Source organism: Sceloporus occidentalis, unplaced genomic scaffold (genome assembly GCF_023333645.1).
Source record: "Sceloporus occidentalis isolate IW3139 unplaced genomic scaffold, rSceOcc1.0.p SCAF_225, whole genome shotgun sequence".
NCBI lineage: Eukaryota > Metazoa > Chordata > Lepidosauria > Squamata > Phrynosomatidae > Sceloporus > Sceloporus occidentalis.
The window spans coordinates 975,727-1,003,140 of record NW_028317205.1 but is presented as its reverse complement, the minus strand read 5'-3'; the positions used below and the strand labels follow the sequence as shown (position 1 = coordinate 1,003,140).

Genomic DNA, 27,414 nt, shown 5'->3' with positions numbered 1-27,414 from the left:
TTGAAAAGCATTCTTGGCGTGGAGATTAGTCAGAAAAGCCAACCTCTGTCTCTAATCCAGGTGAAAGCTGATTTTTATATTTTACTTGGAGGTCACAGGAGATAGTGGTTGCGCATAGAGGAGAAGAAAGTCACAGTAATATAATATGTGGCTGGCACCGTGTGGTAAAGAGTTAAGGAATGGGTACTCACATTTTTTGGGGACTTAAGCAATTAGTCCCACAAAACTTGCATGGGCGATACAATCCTCGCCTGGGGATATCTTTAGCAGCAGTCCTGTGTAGTTCTTACACTTCTGTGACTTTCTTCACCAGTATGCGCAACCACTATCTCCTGTGACCTCCAAGTTATTTACCAAGCCAAGAAGAGGAAACCTTGGCAAGTGGGCTGCTGCTATTTATAGGACTATTTATTTTATTGCTGTTTTTATTGTTCTTAGCGCTTTTACCTTCCTATTTTTGGCTGCACTTTATATTTTACTTACCTACGTGTTTTGTCCAGTATAACCATACATTAGAACTTTCTTGGGTTGACCTGTAGTATGACAATTTGGGTAAAATGCGTATGAACATTTAGGTAAATAATGTTAAATTGTATCTGAGGGATGCAGACAGCCATGTGTATAACCGTATGCTGGGTCTAAGAGCTCCAGGAATAGGATATGACCTTGCATATGAACGGCATTCTCTATCAATGTTGTGAAACCACACATAGGAAACATGCAAGGGACTTCTAAGATACCAGAGACCCTGTATACCAACAATGATTGTTCCCCTCATATGGTGGACACGTTTCTGGAGCAAGAAGTATCAAGAGATGGTCAGGTCCTCTGGACATGTTCATGTTAGTTGTCCTCTGCCGCCTTTCACTTACTATCCTGAGTTCTAATGTCTTCTGGGTTATGTTCTTCTGCTCTAGGCTTTCGTCACTCTCTGCGCCAAAACACCCCAAACAAACATTGGCTCGCTTGTTACCGGAATCATCGCCATGATTGTTCTGTTCACGGTGAAACTGCTGAATGAGAAATACCACTCAAAGATCCGATTTATAATACCGATCGAGCTCATTACGGTAAGAAAGAAATCCCAGCTTTATAGTAAGTGTAACAATGGGGTAAATAACGAGTTTAAGCTGCAAACTTAAACCCAGAATCACTAGATATTTTCAGTTTTGGACCCCAAAAACCTAGAACCCAACATAATAGCTGTTTGTTCGATTGTTTGTTTGCTATATTTCCGTAATATAGTGCGGGCGAGTGAACCTGTCGGTGCTTTTCTTCTGTACATAGTTAATTGTTGCCACTGGGATATCGTATGGGGTCAATCTGAATGAAAAGTTTGGAATGGAAGTTGTTGGAGACATTCCAGTAGGGTATGTATTATACACAATTTGATGTCTAAAACGTGTTGTGCGTTGAGAAATACTGACGTTCGGTGCAGAATTTCTAGAATTCATTCACAGAGATGATCTATTAAAATGTAATCGTAAAGCTGAGATATTACATGCCGCATTTTTTGCTCAGGGTGGCTGAAGACACATGCATTAAGCAGTAAATTTCAGGAGAACGCATACAGTCCATAGAACCTACCCTAAAATCCCAGCAATTGTTACACTACAATCAATGTAACCTGTTGATATTTGTAGACGTGATTTATAAAGGTGGATTCGCCATCAAAGCGCTGAGATTGGTCTATTGTGTTTTTTTTATCAGGATAAAAGCTCCAGTTGTACCGAACATTAGCCTTTTTAGACACATGATCGGCAACGCGTTCGCCCTAGCTGTTGTCGTCTACGCCTTTAACATATCTTTGGCCAAAATGTTTGCCATTAAATACGGCTACAACGTAGACAGCAACCAGGTGAGATGTTTAACTATAGACTTGGGTCAATAAGGATCTTCCATCTTAAACTTACCTCCATCCTGGGGTTTCCAGATCTGCCGATATGTTGCATGTTCTCTATATACACCAGTCCTTGACAAGAAACTCCTTGCCCTATGTATAATCAATACATGCAATTAATTCAATGCCAAGGGGCGTTAAATAATGCATGAAAATAATTTCTTTGATCAGTCACGGTGTGAATAATTATATTATTATTACTATCTGAGCTTTTTTCCTTGTTGTCCGTAAAACAAACCTAATAAAACGGTATATTGTTCTCCAGACACAAAAAAATTCCACTCAACGTCTTTGTGTTTAATACAGAATGAAATATACTCAATGATACACTGAGTCAATGTCATTCATACCAGCGTCTTTTCTTCCCTATAAGACTACATTAGTTATTTTCAGAATACAGTAATCGACATCCTATATTAATTAATCCATTGTTTAATTAGAGGATCAACAGGCTCACTAACAAAAACATTAACTTTCCAACAGGGCTAAAACAAATTGCCACCAAAAAGAAGATTTAAGGCCATCACAACCGCTAGTGAGCAAGAGGCTACACCAACCAAGATAGCGATACATTGTATATAATAGAATATTATTATAGATAATCTTCACATAACATACATATGTTTGTTTTCCCCTTAGGAGCTGATGGCCATAGGCATCTGTCACACCGTCGGCAGCTTCTTCCAATGTTTCAGCGTTGCGACCGCCATGGCCAGATGTTTAGTTTTGGAAAGCACTGGAGGCAACAGTCAGGTAGCCCCCCCCGAAAAAAGTCATTCTCCTCCACCCTGTACGTTAAACCTCAGGTCCAGCTAAGCTCTGCTTGTCTTCAGGTGTCTGGATTCATATCCTCCCTGATGATCCTCGTCATCATTCTCAAGGCTGGCGAGTTGTTTGAAACGCTACCAAAAGTGAGTTCGTTCCACCATGGCGAGTATGCTAAAGTAACTGTCTGTTAGCTTATTTTACGATGTATATTATCTTTCACCAGCGAAGCTTAACGAAATATTAAGTGATCCGTTTGTACTAATTTTCTGTATTTTTTTTTAATCCACTAGACAATATTAGGGGCAATTGTTATTGTGAATTTGAAGGGTATATTCGTGCAGTTTTCTGATGTCCCGGTGCTGTGGAGAGCAAACAAAACTGACTTGGTGAGTATTGGGGATGACGGAGTCGCTGTGCGTGATTGAGAGATTGATGGATCACTTTCAAACATGATGATGATGGTAAAAGGGTAGCAGTGCACAGAGCTGGGGCATTTGCTACGCTGCTGTTGACATTTTGCCCCCCTGGTCTCTGTTTTCACCTAACGAGGTTATAATTAGAGGTTTGAAAACTAAAATTAAGACCATAAATATTTTTCTCCTAAGTTACAGAGATATTTTATCATCGCGCTGCGTTTGTCGACTGCTTACAATTGTATTGTGTGCGTGATTGCATACTTTGCTTACGTGGTAAGTTGCGTTGTAATCGTTGCTCGCCAATAAGCCCAGAATCTGGAAGCAGCAGCTCCACAAACTGTATACTCGTTGCCTGAAATGTTGCACTTTTATGACTTGCAATTTTTTTGGCAAATATTTAGTTAAATATAGGCACAGAAGCATAAATATTTTGCCTGTATCCATTTTACATTCATTTTACAACGTTGCAAAGTGATTCACCTTCTACAAACATATGCAGCTGACATTGGTGTCTTTTTGGACAGCTGGTCTGGATAGTGACATTCTTGGCTACTATATTGCTGAATATGGACATGGGGCTAGCAGTTTCAGTGGCTTTTTCCCTTGCGACAGTCATTGCAAGAACACAACTGTGAGTATTTAGCGACAATTCTTTCTTGATCCCAAGACGACTTTCCATGTTAGAATTCAGAGTGCCGCTCATTACCTGGTAAAAGCTTCCATTTGGATGTCTTGCCAGGCTAAGTAGCCTTGAACATTAACGATGTCCTTCAACAGACAACCCTTGCCAAGCTGGACGCCAAGATTGTCAATCTGATTTTATCCGAAAGACATAGGTTTTTGCCGGAAATCTAAATCGAAATATTCTCTTGCACCAAAAGCGCTTTGTTTCACGTCATTCAAAGAAACGTTGTTTATCTGCAGATCTGGAGGTCCGCATGGTAGGCAGCCATATTGTTACATTCTAAATGCAAATACCGCAGTCCTATGTATGCTGATGAAGTCACTTTCCCCATAGAACTTAGTTAGTACTAACCACCAAGAAGGACTAAGACTTTCTATAATACTGTTCTAGATGTAATTACGTATACCTGTCTCTTCCTCCTCAACAGACCTCATTACTCCATTCTTGGACAGGTTTCCAACACGGAGATCTACAGAGATGTCAAGCTGTATGGACAGGTGATGCTTATTTCCATTAGTCTCATATATTACTGGGAATGACTGGAAGGAAACTAAAGCTAAACTGTGCAGGAGGTCCTACTCCTTCTTCAATGGTTTTTATCTGGCCATGGTGTCCATATGTCTTTAATTCCAATGTCTTCAAGTAACATGACACGTCGTTGGGTAATGTTCTATGTATCTCCCTAGAAAGCTTGTGGGCACTGCTGGTGGGTATCCATTATGCAATAGCTTTGGAAAACCTATATTTTTAATAAAGCTGTGATGCCAGTTTCCTAAACTACTCAAGCCTAGCTTCTGTGACTCGTCGGTCAACAAAGAAAAGGACAATGCTCTATCTTTCAGTTGTCCTAAGACAACAATACATTAACGTAACTATTTCTTTTGAAGGTTCCGGAAGTTCCGGGTGTAAAGATATTCCAATCATCGTGTACTCTCTACTTCGCGAATGCTGATTTATATGCTGACGCTCTGAAAAAGATGGTAAAGATCTAAAGATTTGTTTGGTTTCCGTGTACAGCACTCAAGCGTCTACAGACTGATTTTGCTGTAATTCCTACAAAATATGTAAATATTTAGAAGGAAAATCACCAATTAATCTTTATCATTACCAAACAAGAAGTCATAAAACGGTCATTTGTATTTATCATCTTGCTTCCTTTCAAATTTTCTTACTTTCAGTGCGGTGTAGATTTGGACAAGCTCGTCAAGATGAAGAAAAAAGCAATAAAAAAACACAGAAGAATACAGGAAAAAATTGAGAAACAAGCTAAGAAACAAAGGAAAAGTGGTGCTAAAGGCGAAATAGTGAGTTGTGTTCGCGGTTTCTGTGATCACTCAGATTACCAATAAACGCTTTTAAGCATAACCTATTTTTGTATTATTGCACTAGGAGAATGAATTAAAGGCTATATCGCCCGAACTTGCTGCAGCTACGAGGGCAGAAGACAAAAGTTTGATAGATATCTCCGAAGAAACCGCTCCGGACTACTGGGGACCTCATAAATGTCCGTTCCACTCCCTAATCCTGGATTTAAGCACTGCCAGCTTTTTAGACACCGTCAGTGTTAAGGTTTTGAGAAACGTAAGTGCTGTACAAAGCATTATTGCCTGGGACATCGTTGAGTTTATAGGTTAAATATCTTAACACACCTGAGAATCTGTTGTCTATGCACAGGTCCAACCATGTGGAAAACAATGACAATGCAGGTCACTGGCAAGGCTTGCTACACAGTGACCTGTAGTTATATATACAAGAGAATTTTTCACTAAACTCTTTGTAAGACCTATGCTGGGGACCAGACATTTGGAGACGGTCATATTTATCTCTAAGTTCTTAGTAGTTCTTCAAAGGAAAACAATCTCAGAAGCAACCCATCCCACCCAAGATGCTCCTCAACTTAGGCTTACTAGGGGCAGACACCATGCATTTTATGTTACTATGGGCCGTGTCCGATATCCCAAGGCACCCCAAGCTTATCTCTCAATTTATCCCAAAGTTGTTTTTTTTATTAAACACCTGACATCATCATGCTTTTTTTTTTCGTTCTAGATCATTCGTGATTTCCAGGAAATTGATGTGAAAGTATACCTAGTTGGATGTCATGGTAAGAAAATGCAGTAAATATTATCAATTTCAATGAATCCCTATCATGATTTATATCGAACTTTTTAGAACCGTTTAAATGTTCTTGCCTCCGTTGATTAAAAATATCACGTTTTGTTTCACAGCTTCGGTCGTTAAACAGCTGGAACTAGGACAATTTTTCAATAACACGATCGCCAAAGACCAGCTTTTTTCATCAATTCACGATGCTATAAGTTATATCTTCAGGAACTTGGACCAAAGCATAGTCAATGGAGGAGATGTGGTTGACCTGTCTTGATGCAACAACATCGCAAAAAAATTATGTATGCTTTTGATGGAAGTATCAAGATGGGGAAAAGACTTTGTACATAAAACTTAACACATATTATAGACGTGATATATATATATCATTATTATTTTCTATGTAATGTAGGAAAAACACCTTTTTTCTCATTATATTTGGCATATTATATTTTAACACAATGTAAATGGGTTTTTAGCATTATTTTTGTAGCTGCCAATGGTTCTATAATTTTAAACGTCCTTCGTTGAATAATCCCAGAGTTGGCAAGCAAAAGGTTTGGAATTATGTGTTTCGTTCTACCAGCTTTCCCTAGGTTTGTCAGTGTCAAATACTTGTCAATTTTATGTACTCCTTCTCCAAATAAACGTTTTATAACACAATTTGTGGCAAGCTTTCTTCTGGGTTAGTCTGGCAACGTTCAGCAGAGAGGTTATGAGGAACCCGCAGGCCTGTATAAAAATTTAGATCTTCTTTCTTAATCACGTACATATAAATAATTTTTATTCTTTAATTAAAACGTGACAACAAGCTATGCCGTGCTATATATCATCTCTGTTTGGAAGCCATGCAATGGCAGAAAGCGTTCTCTCCTGGTGTCGGATAAACATTTAAAGAGACTTTATCATTTATAAGCCCTGTTTCATATGGAGGACCACCTTTTTGAAAGGTTTTATTGTCCATATTTTTAGAGCTGGTGGGATAACTTACTACACAAGTCCCCACCAAAGCTCCAGGATCTAAGTCTTTGAGATATAAACTGAATGAAACGCGTTATTGTGTGGCCCCTCCAAGTGTTTCAGGCACATAATAAAGTGTTTTGAGACAATAAAGACAAAATGTTCTATTTTTGTCTTAGTCCTTCAAGTCTATTTGTATGAAACATTGGAACAATAAGTTGTGTATTTCCACGCTTTGTTGTCTACACAAACATATTTAACCACAATGTGGCTACCCAGTTTAAACGAAACAAAGGTGACTTTTCTCTTTCTCACTCTCGTTTAGTTTTTTTAACGGTCGGGGGAAACTGTTGACTTCATGTGACTTGCAGGGCTTCTTCGTAAAGCTATGAAGAATAACCAAGGTCATTGTAACGTGTTACCAAATACGACGTGTTACGCGAGACTTTCCAAAACAGGACAATTAAATGTTGTGTGTCTGAGATCCGCATTCATTCGTCTGTCCTGTAAATTTTGGGGGGCGTTATTTGAAAATTCTATGACACCTTTGTTTCAAACGGCAAAATATCTGATAAGGGAGGAGGGTGGACAGTTATGGCTTGGCTTTATATTGGGTGCCGTCATTTGGAGGAGTATAAATACCAGATGGTTTATACAGGACCCGGTGTTTGGGTGGCTAAGCAGACGATGGCACATTTGTGATATTTGATACATTATTTCTTCAAAAAAAGATTAATTTTAAGGTAAGATAAACAAGGAGTTCGGACTGGAGAATGTATTGATTTGGGGACTTTTTGTGTTTAGTGGAAACCATCATGATTTTTCACAGGTTCTGGGACTGTTAGAGAGAAAAAGGACGCTTCATGGGATCGTAGCCTTTATTGGTCCCCTTTTAAATTATACGTAGATAAAGAACCGAGGAAACCCACTGCATCCCAGCTAGCATTTGATTATCTAACTTGTGCACGTTATACATTTTTTATAGGCACAGGATTCTATTCTTAAAAAAACTACTATATTTCTCAGTCTTGAACTTGACGTATATGGTGTTCCTCCAAGGTTTATTTATGTACTACAATTTAATTTTTTTTTTATTAATACCAACAAAAAAGATATCTTTATAAATATAGCTGGAAAAAAATCACAGCAAAAAGACCTAAAAGGCTAAATAGTAGTCATGAAAGGCCTACAGTGGACGTTGGCAGGTATTAATGCTGGGAGTTCCCGGCCCGTTGGTTGAACCACGACCTAAACTCCATTGAGTTATTGGCTACGCTCACCTTGATCAACGAGTAGGCCTTTAAGATGATTCTCTGTAAGAGAAAACATTAATTGTTTTAAATTGATTATGATGACTTGATTTTCATCAGATACCAACAGGACCATAGGCCATGACCAACAACGTGCCAATTCAGCACTGCTCCGAGTGCTATCAAACAAAACAGCAGGTTCTCAGTGCAGCTGAGTTAGATGAGCTGGCCCCGAAATCCAAAGCCCCCAAACCGTCTGCATGGAGCAGACTCAAGAACCGGATGAGGTGAGGGATGCAGAAATTCCAAAAGGGTATAAAAGGTTCTCACTGGATACTCAGTAGCTAACAGCCCGTATTAATGGACACTGCACATCATGCCATAGTTGACTAGCTATATATTCATGGTGTGGTTGGCAAAAGAATGTTGGATTTTATTATAGTTTTTAGCAACTTATCTGAACCCACCTTTAAATAAAATTTAATTACGTATTGTGTATCTTCTTTTAAGATGTTCCAGAACAAGGGCCAAATCTTTGCTGCTTCAGTACGTCCCGGTTTTGCGTTGGCTGCCACGGTATCCGGCCAAGGAATGGCTTTTGGGTGATGCCATTGCAGGAGTTAGTGTGGGCATAGTACAGCTTCCACAAGGTACAGCCTTCAAATGAAACACACCGTACATCCATAGAGCAAATAAAACATTGGTTGATAAAAAGGGCAAGCAAAATCATGGTTTTTGTATTTTTTTTCAGGACTGGCGTATGCTCTTCTGGCTGGGTTACCGCCTGTTTTTGGCCTTTACACCTCATTCTATCCCGTGTTTATATATTTCCTCCTTGGGACCTCTAGGCATATATCTGTAGGTGAGCAGTGTTTGGAAATATTAAATCTATAAACATACTGAATACAAACAGTTCTAGAGAGATACAGAATGCAGCAATTTCTTGAATTATCAAAGAGTTGTGATTTCAATTCCCTCACTTCACAACTCAGTATGAGTGGCCAACGTTGGCAGGTTTCTCCAGCAAGGACGGAACTGGCCATATAAAATGCTTAAAGTGTTAGAAGATCGACGAGCTCGCTGCTTTAAATACACATTATACAGGGCCAGCCAAGCTCTTCCTGCAGCCGAAGCTCACTGCCATTGGATATTCATAATGAATAGATTTCCTATAGTTTTATAGACTATAATTCCGATAGTCCTATATATTTGACCCATGGTCAGGACATTAAAAGTAGTAAACTCCCTATTTACCATACGTTGTTTTTTTTTTATGGATCCCAGGTACTTTTGCTGTGGTGTGCGTCATGATCGGGAGCGTGACTGAATCTCTGGCTTCCAACGAGATGTTTATGGACGGCCATAATGGTACCACCGTTGATACGGTAGCCAGGGATCACAGGAGGGTTGAACTCGCCACGGCTCTGGCATTCCTGGTAGGCCTTTTCCAGGTAGGTGTCAATGCTTTTTTTTTTTTTTTTTTTAAAAAAGAAAAACATTATTTTTCATGAAGCTTCTGATTGGCAGAGGAAAACTTTCCAATGAGTTTAATTTCCTTTCAATATGTCTCACGGCAGCCTATACAGGTACAGCGGAATAGGAAACATTTGTCTGAATCTATACATTTGTTGCATGTTACTCTAAAAAGGCTGGAGTCACCATAAAGAGTTCTCTCAATATTAAGTTGATTATAAAAGGTCTACGCTCATCTCTAACTCTTTTTCATATGTTTGCAGATTGCCCTGGGTCTGATACAGTTCGGTTTTGTTGTTACTTATCTGTCTGACCCTCTCGTTAGTGGATACACCACTGCATCTGCTGTCCACGTGCTGGTTTCGCAACTGAAATATCTCTTTGGCATCAGAATGAGTCAGAAAACTCAGCCTTTCTCATTAATTCACGTAAGTTAATAAAAGGCTTAAAAAGTCTTGGAGTATAAACTGGGCATATACTTAGGATCTTCTACAAAGTCTCATTTTACACCGAATATTCCCATAAATATAATCTGGTTTTCAGTAAACTACAGTAAATTCGTGAGCCCAATTTCAATGTTAACAATGTTCACCTATACACACTAACCCGGAACCTGACGCATTCCCCATTCTACTTCCATATTCGTTATTCTCTTTTCTTTGTTTTCTTTTTAGACCATAGTAAACCTTTTCTCGAAAATCACGCAGACAAACATCGGCACGCTCATCACCAGCATTATTGCAACTGTGGTTCTCTTGGTGATGAAGTATATAAACGAACTTCTTGCTGATCGAATTCTCATTCCTGTTCCCATTGAGCTCATTATGGTAAGAAAAAGCCGAGTTATTTTCCCCATACAACATGCAGCTAGCTGACCCAAAACTTGATGTTTTACAAGTGTGGGACAAGAGAAACATTGTTTTCTAAGACGTCGTGGGGTCTTTAAGAGAGTGAGAAAAAGAAAAGTTACCTTTGTTTCATTGTAACTGTGCAGTCGCTTTGTGGTTAAATATGTTTGTGTAGACAACAAGCGTGGAAATACACAACTTATTGTTCCATGGTGTGCTGGTGTGTTGAATATCATCCAACATTATTAAAAGTTCTTCAACCTTCAAAGTTCATTAAAAAAAAAACTTTCTTTAAAAGCTCATAGTTTCTACTGGGATATCATATGGTGTCGGACTGCAGGACAGATTTGGGATTGAGAATGTCGGCGATATCCCTGTAGGGTAAGTTTCACGTAATAACAGAATAATTGCTTTGACTAAGTGCGGAAATGGTATTAATACAGGTATCGTTGCTACAGAGTATTTTGGAAAAAAAAAGAAAATATGCTAGATTTAATCCTCAAAATACCTATATATACATGCAGGAGACACATTTTGTTATTTGATATTCATGTTACTGCCGTTTATTGTAATGTTCCTTCTATGTTCTTTAGATTGAAGGTTCCAATACTACCTAACTTCACGTACTTTGGAGAACTTGTTGGGAATGCGTTTGCGATTGCTGTGGTGGGATACGCCATAACCGTGTCATTAGGGAAGGTTTTTGCCTCTAAACATGGTTACAAAGTTGATAGCAACCAGGTAGGTAATGCCCTACGGCCGCCATATTGATTTCAACAGGTATGGTAAAGTTTCATGACAATTACAGCAAAGTGAAACCTTAGCTTTATTGAAAAAGGGAATAAACTAATATGATCATTATTAAAACCTTCCTATCTTAAAGGTTAATCAAGAAAAAACATTTTCAAGGGGCTTGTGATCCCTTTAAACATGAACACTGGAAGGAGCTGGTATCGTACTCCAAGCATTCTAAATTGGAATGCTCCAGCATCCAATCAGATACAAGCTGGCGATGGGAAATGGTGTGTTTAATTAATTCCTTTTAATTCATTGTCTTCTAATTCATTGTTCCAGGAGTTAATTGCCATTGGGCTCAGTAATTTTATTGGAAGCTTCTTTCAATCTTTTGCCATCAGTGCCTCTGTGTCAAGGTCTGTTCTTCAAGAAAGCACCGGGGGTAACACTCAGGTAAGTTCTTTTATGCATCATAATGGTTGTCTAAGAAAAATGCAAGGAAGGCTTAACCATGCTAAGTTCTCTCGATCTGGCATGTAGGAACCTGGATAAATTATGTAGCCAAAGCATCGTGTTCATAAACATAATTACCTTTGTGATATTTAATGGTAGGAAGTGGAACTATATTCCTTTAGTTGTACAGCCATGTGAGGTTCTATAAAGCATGGAGGAAGGGAACTGTACGGAATATTTATGGGCACCTTCGACTGTCATAAAAGATTTTTAGAACCTCTATGAAGTTGAACTAATGTATAGATTTGCTTACCAGTTAGGCTGAACCTTTGCTTTCCATTCACATATAAGTGAGATAAAGCTGATGAGAATTTGCAAAATGCTGGAGGGTTACCCTGGATAGATAAAAGATGTTGTATGGCTCAGCGTAATAGTTTTTTTTTGTACAGGTGGCGAGCGCTATAGCTTCATGTGTTATTTTTGTAATTATACTGCGTGCCGGAGAATTATTTGAAGACTTGCCAAAGGTATTGTTTTTCATAGCTAACTTAGCAAGATACAATATTTAAAGTACCTGTCACTGCGAACCTCTATAAATTTAATTAAGCTCTTCGAAAACCATCACAGGAATATTAAAACATCATGATTTTTGACAATTTTGATCAATAGGGACCAGTCCCCAAATGCCTTTTCATGAATGATACCTTCCATGTTCTGGTCCTAGCATAAGTTTTGGAACATTATATTTGATGTTGGGATTTCTTGCTACATTTTATCTCTTGAGTAATATGGGTAACCACCCTTCCCGCTTCCAAAGCACATGTCATCGCTGAAATGTGTATGAATTTAAGGTGCTTTATCTTGTTATTGTTACCTTTGGATTTTTTTATATTTATTATATCTATTTAATTCTAGGCCATATTGGCGGCAGTTGTTGTAGTGAACTTAAAGGGAATGTTTAAACAATTCTCTGAAGTTGGAGTGCTATGGAAAACCAACAAGATCGATCTGGTAAGAATAATTTCTGTCTGAGATGGACCTTGGATAATTAATTTGTATGGCGAGTAAAGAATCTGAATTATAAGTTATTGGGTATTATAAGTGGAAATGAAAATACATTTTAATTATGTTCAACTTATCATAGGTGGTCTGGATGGTGACTTTTGTCGCAACAGTTCTCCTGAACATGGACATTGGTCTGGCCGTGTCAGTTGCGTTTTCATTGCTTACCATCGTTATCAGAACTCAGTTGTAAGTAATTACATTTATACCAAAGTTTTTGTCATTGTGCAAATAACTAACCCCAGAAAACTGTTATGAATACAATCTCCGCTGTGATATATATATATATATATATATATATATATATATATATATATATATATATATATATATATATATATATATATATATATATATATATATAATTTATAGTAAATTATGTAGTAAAACACACACTAAAGCTTCATTAGAGAAAAATGTTTGGGTAATTTTATGGATATTTCTAGATAAAATTAAATCTTTTTTTACAGGTCCAGCTACTCAGTCTTGGGCCAAGTACAAGATACTGGAATTTACAGAGATGTATCTAGATATCAAAAGGTAAAATGAGCAGTCAAAAAATGCCAAGTGCATATGATATTAACAGTTTGAGTTTGATATTATAATGGGGTTTATTATAAAAGTGATTCTGGTGCAAGGATGGAAAAGTGGTATTGCTGTTACCATGGTAACCATTTGGCTTTGCCTGTTGGTTGCACCATTCTCCACTGGTTGCTAAGATAATAAGACCACATTTCAAACTTTGAGCCAGAATCGTTTTTTATATTGAACCCATTCAATCTGTTGTAAACTGGATTCAATACAGGACATCTTTACCTAGGGAATTCCACACAACTACACAAAATATTGTTTCTTTTTCTGAAGGATAGGTGTTTAATACAATGAAGACTTTAAATGCTAGGGAACATCAAAAAAGCAAGTTTGGAATTGTCGTAAGACATTGAGATACATTGTAAGATTTTTTTTGTTAAAAGTGAGATGCATTTCATCTTAAAACATTTTGTTTTCTACAAAAATCTGGCTTTCACCCCAAAAAAGTTTAATTGGGTCATGTTCCTATGCCCTGCAGACCTGACAGCTGGTTTATTGCCCCGGAAAAAGGATTTGTAGGGTACATATGCATTTCCCAAAACATAGATTAGACATGTGCCTAAGGTGCCATATGTGTATGGGAATGGTAAAGCTTTAGTGATACGAGGGAGGGGCCTACTAATGGCTCCACCCATTCACATATATGCTTAGGCTAACTCCACCCACTTTCTATGCATATCCCACTAATGCATTATACATTTTTAAGTCTTTGCCTGACCCTCAGAGGCTCATCCCCTAAATCCAGTCCCGTAAAAATGTTGGAACAAAGCCCGCAGCTATTTGTTGAATTTCTGTGTTTTAACCAACTGGCTAATTCTCATTGTATTTACTTGCAAAAACAAAAACAAAAAACAATGTATGCCATTCCGTTATCTACCTATTCATTAATATTGATCATGCGCATGACCGGAGGAAAAGTAAAATTAATCACTGCATTGTGTTTATTGTCCTCCAGTGCTCTCATGAAATGCGAGTGATTCATTTCCATTTGTTTCAGGCCAAAGAAGTGCCAGGCATAAAAATCTTCCATTCTTCATCCACCGTGTTCTTTGCCAACGCTGATCTGTACACAGAGGCTCTCAAGCGGAAGGTGAATTCAGACCGAAGAGATTCGGGTCAAAACTAAATATTAGGCTAAACATGTAGTTTCTTCTTCCATAAGTGACGTTTGCGTCAGCAAATAAACCTTCAATTTCACATAAATTTAAATGGGGAGTCATGTGATTATCTTTTTTTATGAAGATCACTAAGACAAACATATTCACTCTCTTGAGTCCCTTGAGAAACACTGATAAGATAGAGATGGGTGAGCCAAGTCGGCCCAAGAAGAGACCTTATGTGCACCTGCAAGGACCAAAAGCTGAGAAGGAATCTGAGTTGGGTTGACTCTACATGTATGAGACCACAAGACAACTTTGTCCAACCATTTATTCTTGGAAAAGTCACCTTCCTGAAGCTGGTTTATATTGTGCGCATGTCCATTTACATATCGCGGTTGGTTACGGAATCCCCAATATTTTATTTCTGTAATGGTTTTCGTTTTATTCACAGTGTGGCATTGATGTTGACAGACTCATTGAAAAGAAGATGAAAGCCATAAAAAAGCTAAAGAGACGACTGGAAAAGGCTAACAAGAAAGCTCAAAAGGAAAACCAACAGGTTAAGGTTACACAAGTAGACATCAAGAAATATTGAAAAGTTGCATTTTTTTTTTAATTGCCTGCTGCATATTTGATGTACTGCTTCACGGCTAACTTTTGTTAAATTATAGTTAACAGGGCATGATAACCTTGGCTTCGATCGTCTTGAATTAGGAAGTCTTCCAAAGGAAAAAGGGGAGGTAATAAATAAAAGCGATAAAATAAACCAGGGCTAGTTTCATTAAAAACTGTACATTTTATTCATCGGATGGGGGAAGATATTTTCCCTTACACTCTTCACTTCCTGTTTTTTTATTAAGTATCCTTATGCTCAGGGATAGCTTGGAGGTGCTTGCAGAATGGAAAAAGGGAGAATATAATCAAATTCATTCTCTTTATATTCTTTTTGTGTTAGGAGAAAGATCTGGACACATTGGACGGCTCTATCATCATCATCCCAGGAAACGCAACAAAAGAGGGGATATCTGAAAAGGGAATCCTTCAGTCACTGGGCCTGGAGAAACCCCATTTTCATTCACTAGTACTTGATTTTTCTTCGGTTAATTTTGTGGATACGGTCTGCGTAAAAGTGTTAAGAAAGGTGCGTGTCACGTGAATTCAAAGGACTTTACCTACTGGTTCTGGGTATAATTAACGTGGAAGCATTTAATGGCTTGTGGCTTTTTTATCCACCGTTCCCATGTGTCTTTTGAAGAGATACCGAAAGTTGAGCCAAGTTCCAAAGATATCTCTTGAAATCCCAAAGATAATAGGATAGATAATTTAGGAACTCTCTTGGAGTCACATCTGTCTAGCCTCGGATGACCCGCTGATCTCCAAGTGGAGTCGGCTTTTGTTTCGGCCAGATTTCAGCTGGTTATTATTAGTATTTGAATAGATCGTAGTCTAACAATTCTAAGCATACGCAGATGCCCTTCCATTATTAATTATAGCCCCTACCCCATTGCACGAGGGGAGGGGTACAGGGGGAATACTTGCCAGCTCCCCTCTAGCTAATAAGGAACCTCGAGGAGCACCTTTTTAAGAAAGTAATTACCTTTACAGATAGCTTTTTTTAATAATTTAGAGGGGATTTATATAAGGGAGGAAAAACATTTGGACGCAAGGAGTTGTTAAAATGAATTTAGAGGGGGGGAATAAAATAGGTATTAACAGCCGTGAGATAATTTTTCACTTAAATTAAAAAAATGAAAGATATTTTTACAGGAAAATGCCACAAGATACAATTTTCCCCCTCTAGATTTTCAAGGATTTTGCAGAAATTGAAGTGGCCGTATACCTCGCCGGCTGTAGTGGTAAGCATTTTGGACATGGGGTTATAATAACAATAATAATAATAAAAAAAGTGGACGTTTAATTGTTTTTTGTTGCTAAAAGATTGAAATGATGGACCCTCGTCTTCTCCTAGGAACTCCATACATTATTTGGGACACAAAGTAAACCCAAAGCAAATATTAAACATAAGCACAATTGTAATAATAGTCTTCTTTCTTTTTTGACGCTAGTGACGGTTATGACGGGGCTGGAGGAAGGAAATTTCTTTACTGATGGTATCACCAAATCTGAGCTTTTCTGTTCAGTCCATGATGCTGTTACTTACCTAACAATGGACCAGGATGACATCCCCACAGAGAACGTCCAAGTGAGTGACCAACATGTTTCAGGTCTCTCCAGATCTCCATGTTAATCACTAGAATTAAATTATTTTCCGATGAACTAGCTAGTATTGGCTCTTAGCACTTGCATATCAATGGGTGCCTGAATTTGCATGATGTCATCGGAAAGGCTTTGACACAAGTACGACATACATAAAAGTCCACTGTCTAAGCTGACCAGCGATTTTACAACTCGAGGCTTAGGAGGTCCACAGCAAATGGTGCCAAAGCCTTTGGATGACTCTTTAATGTAAAGTAAAGGTAACAAAAGTGAGGGCAGAAAGAGGAATCGGTTTGATTTTTGCCCTTATACCATTTTAAAAGTCTTTGTGGACACCCACAGCTGGGGAAGATACGGTATATGAATGTTCTTAGCGATCCATCCTAATCCAGGGAGGTCTCCAGAAGGCCACACTGATGCTTAATTTGACTCACAGGGGACCCTCAGGAAAGCTCTGTAGTTTAAGTAACATCCCAGTGTCTACTGGACCCTGAATAATCTCTTTATGAACTTTGCAGCACTGAATATACATTTTATTATGTTCCAGGTGGCACCCAGCACAAGGCTGTAACCTACAAGCAGCTTGATCCAACGAAGCCCATCAGTGGTCAAAGCACATTGAAGAATATGACCATGTCAGTGATCACCTAGAATACGAGGAAACTCATCAATAAATGTCATTAGGTCATCAATACCTCTACTAAACATCACAATGCAGTGTGTATGCACATTCTTTGGGGCTCTAGGGTCAGTAGAACCCTGCGATACCCTCAAATCTAGCAAAAGAGGGATTGGAGTGAATGGAGACAGCTACATTTCAGTCTAATAGGAGAAAAGAAAGATATATTATGTCCCTCCTAATAAGGGGCACTTCACAGTTCTATAATTAATATTTGTATGTGAAACGAATTCTGTATTTTCTGTCTTTGTTGTTTTTTTTAGACTTTTAGGATCTAAAGAAATATTAACTAAGTAGAAGGCTAGAATAGGCAGAGACGACCAATGAAAAAAAGTTGGTGTTTTAGTATATATATATATATATATATATATATATATATATATAAAGAGTATATAATAGTGTATTTACCTTGGATGCTGCAGTTGGCATTCTGAATTGATTAAAAGGCACTCCATAGCATTAAGTTGGCCAGTTTGTAACTGGCCCATTGTGCAGCGGAACATTGCGATCTGTTATCAATCTGTAAGACCGGACTGCCGCCCCAAGACCTGCCCCCCTGTACCTAGTCAGCCTAGACCTGGTACATCACTATCCCTGTATATATATCTATATATATCTATATCTATATATATATATATATATATATATATATATATATATACACTGTATGTTTCCAATATACTTGTTTGGTTTTTGATGAATGCGTCTGATCTGTTTGCATAGTAAAAAAATAAAGGTTGACGTCGGTAATCTGTTTTGCAATACATCCCTGCGCTAAAAATAAAGCGGCACCCATATTGTCTACGTTTCTGCTTCCTCATCCCATGTAATAAAACCCATTCTATGTCCTTGGGTTCTGTTCCATTTAGGCTGAACATTACTTCTATTTTCTAATACGTTAAGCAAACAAACTGTAGCGGATCTGTCCTCTAATTCTCTTCCTTTAAAGGTTTCATCGTTAATAAAATATGGATTAATCCAGTAAATATAAATACATGTGATCGTCCTTTCTGAACAAAAGCAACAAGAAATATTTTCAGGTCCAAGTTCAAGTGTTACAGTTGGTGCAAGTCCCATACATAACATAAGTCACCATGACCCCTGGCGGCCCTCGAGTTAAGAGTGCGCCTTCTCGCCTCGGTGGCGTACTTAGGAGAGTCAAGGTAGCAGAAAAAGTAGCAAAAACATTCAATTTTACTATTTTATAAAAATGTGGCGAGTCCAACGAGGATGAGTCTTCTGTCGAGGAACGTAACATATATGGGGCCAACACAAAAAAAACATGTACGGAAGTGTTGCAAAAGGATTTCAATCTTAACAAGAGACCAGAAAGATTGCGTGACTCTATGGCGTCTTCTACGCTGGACCAATTAAAGGTATCGACTTCCTAAGTCCCTTGTAATACAAACAATGGAAAAGTGTAACTGAGACTCAATAATAAAAAGTGTCCAAGGCATAGATCTTTTTCAACACCGTGTTACCATTAGAGAGAGAGAAACCCAGATCGCATTCATTTAAATTGTCCTTTTTTGGGGGCTTTTTCTGCAAGTAAATCGAAGTCAGCTCCATCCTTTTCGTGCAGCTAGTACGGACCACCATGCGGCTCCGCAGAGCGTCCATCGTGGAAACGCTCCGCCAAGGGGAAGGATTCGTAACATCGAGATTCTACAATGGGAACAGTTATTTAAGAGATAGCATGATGTGATCCTATGCTCAATATGGTGATGGATTAATTATTATGATTTTTTAATATTATTCATTGTTTTATATGCCCCCTTTTTGCATCAACTCCCATGCAGGACTCTATAGTAATTCTGGAAAAAAATATCTATAGAAACAGGAACATTTAATAGATTTTAGTACAGCATTTAACGTATACTGTCAGGCTGAGAAGCTGTGAATGACACACTACACCACACCATGCCACTTATTGAATACAGGAAGTCGGGGCAGTTTGACCTCCGTCCTGCAGGTGGCGCTAATCTGCTTCAGCAGGGAGCAGCCCGCCTTGTCGTGTTGTTCAGCGCGCCTGCGCACTGGCTTTCTGTTCCTGTCAGCTGGAAGATGGCGGCGTCCGTGTGTAGAGCCGGTAGCGCTGTAAGGAAAGCTTTTTTCAAGGCCCGAACGGTGAGTACCGGGTACGGTTAGATTTGCAGATTTTGCAGGAGAGATGGCAAAAGGTCCTACGGTGAAGGGTGTAGCTGGTGAGTTAGTACGAGCGGTGAAACGGGAAGAGTCCGTGGGAAGGTCACCTAGTCCCTGACATCCATATCTGGGCCGCGGGTGGGAAGGAGACCGGGGACACTGGGGGTATATGGAGCGAACAGACGGTGTTACAAATGCCTCTGTTTAGGTGGCCTTAAATGTTAATGCATATATTCTCTAGAACACTTTTAAATGTTTTTATATATAGTGTACATGTCTATATCTACACAGGGCCGCTGCTCCCAGCTCATCACTGTTTGCAAGTGGCTTAAATGACCATAGAACATTATTTTACAGATAAAGGTGTATATCATCATCCCACGTCATGCCGTGACCTTTACGTATATGCACCTCCTTTAGATTTTAGGATTTATGTCTTGTTATGTGTTTATAAAGACTAAAATCCCTGAATAAAAAGTAGAAGGGATTTTCAGCAAATAAAATCCTCACCTGTGTGATAAAGGAATACGATAAATTCCTAAATTAACGCAGGTATATAAAAATATATTCTAAGATGCAGGAAGTCTAAAGGGTAACTCTGATTTATGACTCCTGGTCGCTTTCAATCTTTTAGATTATATATGTGTAGATTATTTGTGGTGTTTACTAATAACAATGTTATAGTTTTTGAATATGATAATAATGTTAAATTGATACAATATATAAAATGTTAAGTGTTCTTGGATCAAATAAAGAGACCTTTGTGCTGCTCCGGCTAAACTTTTCCCCCTCATTTTAATAAGGCTATAAAGTAAGCTGAAGCATTCTTTACCAAAGCTGTTATATTTCTTCATTCAAGTTTACACGCTTGAAGGGAAGCTTTGACTCCAATCTACCTTACAATCATTTTATATAGAGGAAAATTCAAATTTTATGTTACAAACCGTTACGCTTTTAGGTGGTAGTTAATGGGACAGCTTCCCAGCAGAGGTGGTAGAGAGGAATGCAGCGAGGGGTTTTGAATATGAATAGGGTAGGCAGATAGCTCCTGAATAAGACGTGACCAAGGGTTGATTACGTTTTTTGCAAAGAAGTCTCTTTAAAGTACGAATGATGAGCAAATTGATTTGAGTTAATTAAGATTGTGTTTAAGCCCAGATTGATGTGTGCAATATATTTTTTTTATTCCAGCCTTCTTTACTAAACCTGAAGAGGAATCAAAGTGCAGCATCTTATGCTCAAACTTTGCAGAACATTCCGGACACCCAGCTTACTACTTTGGAGAACGGACTAAGTGTTGCTTCAGAGGAATCTGGCCAGGCCACTTGCACGGTAAGCCAGCAGTTGTTAAAATTGACTTTGAAATAAGTTATTGCACGGCATTAAAAGGACAGGATTGTTAAAAATAAATATACTTACTTATAGCATATTAAGAGGCAACTATATTTGCAGCAGGGCTTCTTTAAAAAGTACCCACCAATGTAGCTGTCACATAGCGATGACTGCAGTTTAGCGTTCCCAGCTATTGGCATAAATGTTTGCTCTTATGAATTGTGCGCCTTGTTGTTAAGTATATAAGAGGCAATTGTCTTACGGCTGACAAATTAATCATACCAGTAAATCAAGTTTAATAGGTCAAAATAAGCAGATATTGCAAACCACATCAATGGAAAGTCAGAAATAAAAAAAATAAATAAAAAAAATGTCTTGCTATGTGGATCTGACCTTTTGTTCACGTTTTACCTCTTTTTAATAAGGTGGGGGTGTGGATTGGTGCAGGCAGTCGCTATGAAAATGAAAAAAACAACGGCTCAGCATATTTTCTGGAACATCTGGCGTTTAAAGTGAGAATCTACTTTATATACACTTTCTGCATACTTTTTTTTTTTTTTTAACTCTTATTATTCTTTTATCCCCTTGTTTCCCGTTTTGACAAATTTCTAGAATTCAGATGTCAGACACTCATAAGATCCCATGCTTATCTACAGTTCTTCTATACCTTGTTTAGCCTAGTCTGGTTATTTTATGTTATTTCAGTTATTTAAATATATTGTACCTTTAAAGCAAAGAATTCTATAAGTAGTACAGTATTGTGTGATATAGAGCATCCCTGCATTCTGGTTGGTTACAAAAGCGTGCTTTATTTTAGGCATAAAGGAATGTGTTCTTGGCACAATGATATCCTGTATCCTAAAACTAATGTAGATCAAAAAGCAGACGGCAACTACCATGTAAATCTCTTTAATTCTTAAAATAGATTACTTTGAGATTAATTGCTCATTCTTTCCCTTTAGGGAACTAAGAAAAGACCCCAGGCTGCTTTGGAGCAGGAGGTAGAGAGTTTGGGAGCTCATTTAAATGCATACACCACACGCGAGCAGACTGCTATCTACATAAAAGCTCTCTCCAAGGATTTACCCAAGGGTAAGCTCTGAGTAACAGCCCAATAATAATAATAATACCAGATCTGTGAATTGTACTGACATATTTTTATTAATAATAGCCACACACAGAATTGTTGGGTTGTTTTACATATAACTATGTATTTGGCACATACCAGCATAATTGTTTGAAAAGCAAGGGAAGAGGAGAGTAAGGCAAATTTCTCATAGATCTCAAAGCGCTCCAGTATGGATACCAAAGGCAAGTGTGATTCAGCTCAAAAGGGATGCTAATTTTATTTCCAAGCTGTTTTAAACACACAAAGTCGTGGCAAAATGAATTGTCCATATGTGGGCATGTCTGATAAGAATCATGCTCGGAGACATATGACACTGGTAGTGCACCTTTAATCATGGGTTAATTGAGAATTCTCATTGTAGTATATGAAAAATAAGTCTGCATTCAGAAACTATCAGTAATTCAGATTCTGTTCATGTTGAAACCTGATATCTGATCTGCGGCATTGTTGGCCTTTCATAGCTACACGTGTTTCTATATTTAACTGATTGGGTACAAGTTTTAATGTGATCTGAGTATTGAGATTGTTTTGGCATGTTTTTTGTAGCTGTTGAAATATTGGCTGACATTGTCCAGAACAGCAGCCTGGAGGACTCTCAGATTGAGAAGGAGCGTCACGTTATCTTGCGTGAACTTCAGGAGATCGATTCCAACAAACAAGAAGTTGCATTTGATTTCCTTCATGCAACAGCTTACCAAGGAACATCTCTCGGCCGCACGGTTGTGGGTCCTTCTGAGAATGCAAAGTGCGTGAATGAGGAGATCTTTTTACACCTACCGTTGATGTGATTTCTGAGAGTTTTGTATGTGGTTGCAGCCAGAGCCAGTAATGTGTATTTAGGATTGTAAATCAGCTGTGACAAGACTCCAGCTATGAATTTCTTTTTTTCTCTGCACAGCTGCTTTATATTTTATTATGGGACATTTACTAGAGCAGGGTCGCACAGAGCACTTTTTAGATTTTTTTTACAGCAAACCTCAGGCAACTTGCGTGTTATGCTGGAAGAGAGAAATGAAGAGCTTTGTCACATTGCAGTGCAAATGCTCTGAGAAATACCCCTCGTCTTATAATCGGGGTTGTCTTATAATCAGACCTCAAATAGGTCTGACTATGAGAAGACTAAGATCCAGATCCCCCGTAGCTGCAGGGGACCTGGATCCTCCTACCGCCCCCCCCCCCCCCCGCCCCACTTACCGGTACTTCTGAGTCCCCGGTGTGTAGCTGGGGCAGCGTGTAGATGTCTACGCAATTCGCATAGACAACTTCCGCTGCAGCAGGAAGGAGGTGGGGCTAGCAGCGGGGTTGTCTGCGTCCATCGCGCAGACCTTCCCCAGCTGTCAGAGATCAGAGTTCGCTGCGCCGGTGCCGGGAACTCTGATCTCTGACAGTCGGGGAAGGTCTGCGCGATGGACGCAGACAACCCCCGCTGCTAGCCACGCCTCCTTCCGGCTGCAGCGAAAGTGCGTGGGATCTACACGCTGCCCCGGCTACATGACAGGGAAGTCAGAAGCACCGGTAAGTTTGGGGGGCATTAGGCATTTCTGGAGGCAGAGTGCTCTGTGAAATGCCTTTTAACCCCCTTAATGCCACTCTGCCTCCTGAATGCCTTAAACCTCCCTATATGCCACTCTTCCCCATAATATGCCTTTTAACCCTCTAAATACCAGAGTGGCATATAGGGGTATAAGGCATTTCTGGAGGCAGAGTGGCACATAGGGGGTCAAAAGGCATATCATGGGGCACAGTGGCATTTAGAGGGTTAAAAGGCATATCATGGGGCACAGTGGCATATAGGGGGTATAAGGCATTTCTGGGGCAGATGTGCATAACTGGGGGGCAGGTTGGAAAATAGAAGGAAATAAAACCAAAATATTTTTCTCAATCATAGCTTTTATTAAAAAAATTGTTTTAGATGAATTAACATTTACTGGTAAAACTTTTTTCCTATAGAGTCGTCTTATATTCAGGCTTTTTCTTTTTTTTTTTCTAAATTAATATTCAGATTTGGGGGGTCGTCTTATAATCAGGGCCGTCTTATAATCGAGCAAATACGGTAGTCCCTGAAATTCCACTCGATAAGTAATTACATTTTAGCTACTAAATGCACCGTTGTGCAATTCCCCTGCTCTCTGAAGTGTCCTGTGTTGCAGGATTTATTTATTCTGAATATGCAGACAGCACAGCTCAAAGAGCCATAAAAGTTTAAAAACAACGTTTTTTATTTGGAATGTGATTATTTTTACAATAGAAGATACTATTCATCTCTTGTAACTGTTTAAAGAAAGATGTGTTGACGGCATCAATAGGGGCTTCCCGTGCATTTTGAGAGTTCTTATGGCTAGATTACTTAAACGGCATTAACTAGCAGCATTTAATTACTACATTTAATTGTTACATTAATCTTCAAGCCATTGTATATTTATGAATGTTTTATATGCTGAATTATTTCCTTTTTTCTTTATTTCAGGAAGTTAACTCGAGCAGACCTTGCTGAGTACGTCAACACTCATTACAAAGCTCCACGCATGGTGCTAGCAGCAGCAGGAGGTCATTTTTGTAAAAAATCTTTTACATTTCTTTTACTAAATATTTGATACATTTGAAGAGAACCTGTCTTGTTATGTTTGAAGCATATTAACAGTTAATTGGACTGCTCCTTGTGGTTGAGTTGGCATTACTGTCACTTAAGTGCCACCTTGTGGCTGACAAGTAAATGGAAGTTCACTGTAAGAATTAGTTTTTCTCTCCTCAGGAATTAATCACAAGGAATTGTGCGATCTCGCTCAGCGTCACTTTAGTGGCCTTTCCTACAATTATGAAAGCGATTCTGTCCCAGTCCTGACTCCATGCAGGTTTACTGGAAGTGAGGTAAGATTTTGGTAAACCTTTCTAACTCGCTGGATTTGTTTAATGTCTTTCATTTCCTCTATATTCGGAAGTATAATTTTATTTAATATTATTTTTTACAGATCCGTGCAAGAGATGACGGTCTCCCCCTGGCTCATGTTGCCATTGCAGTGGAAGGACCCAGCTGGAATAGTTCTGACAATGTGGCCTTGTTGATTGCCAACTCTATCATTGGCAACTACGATGTGACATATGGAGGAGGAAAGGTATGGGAGCAAGGGCTACAGGCCAACTAGGTGGTTATGGTTATCAGTCTATTTAGATTTGGGAGAGTTTTCATGTATGTTGTTCAACAAGCGATACTTCACTCTTGGCTGCTTCTTTTAACTGATCAAACTGCATTATGCTGGGAAGAGCTCATTATAGTGCAGTATATAGTTATCCTTGGATGAAACGCATATGTATCATTGGAGGATAAAATGAAAAGTGTTTCTTAACGTATTACACACAGCTCTCATGGGAGGAAGTGTTATAATTAAATGGGTCATAGTAAAGCCAGGACACTAAAGGAATATCTAGCTTTTTTCCTTCTTAATGCTTCCTTAATGCGGTGGCTGTTTTACCAGCTGTAGTTCACTTACTTGCAGCAGTGTCACAGTAACTAAAGATAGTAATGATACATTTACATTATACTTACCTTTCCCTTGATTTCTATTTATTTATTTTTTTTAGAATCTTTCCAGTAAACTTGCAAGAACCGCTGCTGAACACAAACTGTGCCAGAGTTACCAGACCTTCAACATCCGTTATTCTGACACAGGGCTTTTTGGGATCCACTTTGCCACTGATAAACATAATGTGGAGGACATGCTGCATGTAGCCCAAGGAGAATGGTGAGGAGCTGGAGCAATATCTAATTTCATTTTTTGCGTTGGTGGTTCACCTTGTATTATAGGATTGACTGCGGTTAGTAGATCATCGATAATTTGATCAACTGTCTTCTGTAAGAGATGAGGGTTGATACCGTGAGCACTGTTACTGCCAATTTAAATTTGCAAAAAAGGCAGGGGCCCCTTATATATTCTGTTAAGGAGCAGATGAGAGAGGGAAAAAACCTAGGGTATATGTACACTAGTAGCAATAGTCTAAACATTATTGTAGACCATCCCCGTTTCTCAAATACAGTGGAAGCGATAAGACGAGCTGTGGATAAATATTATACAGATATGTTTCGTGTGCCCTGTTTGATTCTTTTGGTGTACTTTTTTGTTTTTAGGATGCGCCTTTGTACCAGTGTTACAGATGGTGAGGTAGCACAAGCCAAAAAAGCTCTGAAGACTGCCCTGGTAGCTCAGCTGGATGGTGTGTATTTCTGCTTTTGTTCACCCCGTCTTTGCTCATGTGGCATCCTACTTTTTTGTGAGTAAAAAACACTCTTGGCCATCTTATATTTTCCTTTTTAGGAACCACCCTTGTTTGTGAAGACATTGGCCGTCAAACTTTGAACTATGGTCATCGTATCTCCTTGGAAGAATGGAATTCAAGAATTGATGTGAGTCCAGTCGCCTAGTCTCTGCTTTCTATGTTTTTAGACCATTCCCAGTGCGGTCTTCAAGAACTCTGCCAATAACTGTCAGCATTTTAATGCATTGGCATCTTGAAAAATATTTTTAGGACATACTTTTTGGAAGTGATGATCCAAGGCTTGACATAGGCTTTCACATTTTACACAAATTGTATTAAAAACATGTTCTGTGTAAAGGTAATGTTATTCAATGTATTGTCGTTCAGCAATCAATACCTAGCACAGCTTGGATTTGTAGATCTAAGCATTGAACCTTTAGTATGTTAGAACTGGTCTCGGGTAAAACTCGTATTGAGAGGCAGGTAACATCTGCAGTTCAACAGGCCTGTACAAACCAAGTAATCTTTCTGTCGTGTGTTTGTGGAGTGTTGGTAATGTGTTCTCGTGTATTGTTACAGGCCGTCAGTGCAAAAACCGTGCAAGAAATCTGCTCCAAATACCTGTATGATAAATGCCCGGCTGTTGCTGGAGTTGGTAAGTTATCCTCCATTAATTCCAGAACATTTCATTTTGCTATATTGTAAACATTACTATACAAGGAAATATAATTTTTGATGAAACAGTTGCAAGAATATGGATCATTTACATGGTCATGTTTTATAGAACAATTTCTTATTCTGTCTTTTTTTGTTTAATTTTAGGCCCCATTGAGCAGCTTCCTGACTACAACCGTATCCGCAGTGCAATGTACTGGCTCCGTTTCTAGACTCCAAATTTCAGTTGCATCGGTGACCTTAATGGCCGAGCACTTCACTTTTGGTTGAGACATTGCGTTGTTTCTACAAAGCCGCCAACAGCTTGTCCAGAGATCCCTGTACCGAGTGTATATCAGCACCATCTGCAGCAGCTGTAAATTGGATCCAGAAGTGTCATTTTGCTGTTTTCTATGTTAAGCAAAACATGTAACGTCAGAAAATTAATAAAGCGTAATTTAAAGGGAACACGTGGTTTTATTTTCTTCCTGATTGCGTTGGTTTTTTTTCTAAAACAAGCAGACAGTTTTGAGGAAATGTGTTCACCTTGTGGAGTATTTATCATGAACTCAGGCTCTCCAAAAATTTGATAGGTAGATGACTCTGGCCCTGTGGCAGCAGCTATGTAATAATCATCAGACAGAATGCCATATTCTCTGT

At 38.7% G+C, this 27,414-nt stretch overlaps 3 protein-coding genes across 3 annotated transcripts in view; all 3 read left to right on the top strand.

The window, feature by feature from the left end:
* The window catches only part of LOC149276784 (cadherin EGF LAG seven-pass G-type receptor 3-like), an 89,085-nt gene extending 82,933 nt beyond the window's left edge, over positions 1-6,152 (top strand). The window contains exons 50-53 of the mRNA XM_089503316.1: positions 4,948-5,073; positions 5,159-5,350; positions 5,819-5,873; positions 5,998-6,152. Of these exons, the coding sequence (XP_089359442.1) occupies positions 4,948-5,073; positions 5,159-5,350; positions 5,819-5,873; positions 5,998-6,152 (528 nt within the window). The remainder of the gene's footprint in view (positions 1-4,947; positions 5,074-5,158; positions 5,351-5,818; positions 5,874-5,997) is intronic.
* Positions 6,153-8,226: 2,074 nt separating this feature from the next.
* On the top strand, positions 8,227-17,215 carry LOC149276783 (solute carrier family 26 member 6-like). The gene is made up of 19 exons (XM_089503313.1): positions 8,227-8,372; positions 8,596-8,735; positions 8,837-8,947; positions 9,370-9,536; positions 9,822-9,986; positions 10,233-10,385; positions 10,705-10,787; positions 11,000-11,147; positions 11,481-11,594; positions 12,044-12,121; positions 12,510-12,605; positions 12,739-12,845; positions 13,127-13,196; positions 14,245-14,337; positions 14,799-14,912; positions 15,303-15,488; positions 16,149-16,203; positions 16,414-16,572; positions 17,112-17,215. The coding sequence occupies exons 1-19, from the start codon at positions 8,227-8,229 to the stop codon at positions 17,213-17,215; spliced, it is 2,289 nt and encodes a 762-aa protein (XP_089359439.1).
* A 2,092-nt stretch (positions 17,216-19,307) lies between these two features.
* Positions 19,308-26,987, top strand: LOC149276782 (cytochrome b-c1 complex subunit 1, mitochondrial-like). Its single transcript, XM_089503290.1, has 13 exons — positions 19,308-19,370; positions 20,580-20,720; positions 21,146-21,232; positions 21,683-21,812; positions 22,396-22,594; positions 24,317-24,396; positions 24,602-24,717; positions 24,819-24,962; positions 25,429-25,589; positions 25,973-26,058; positions 26,160-26,248; positions 26,680-26,755; positions 26,923-26,987. Exons 1-13 carry the CDS (start codon positions 19,308-19,310, stop codon positions 26,985-26,987), a joined length of 1,437 nt encoding a protein of 478 aa, XP_089359416.1.
* Positions 26,988-27,414: the final 427 nt, after the last annotated feature.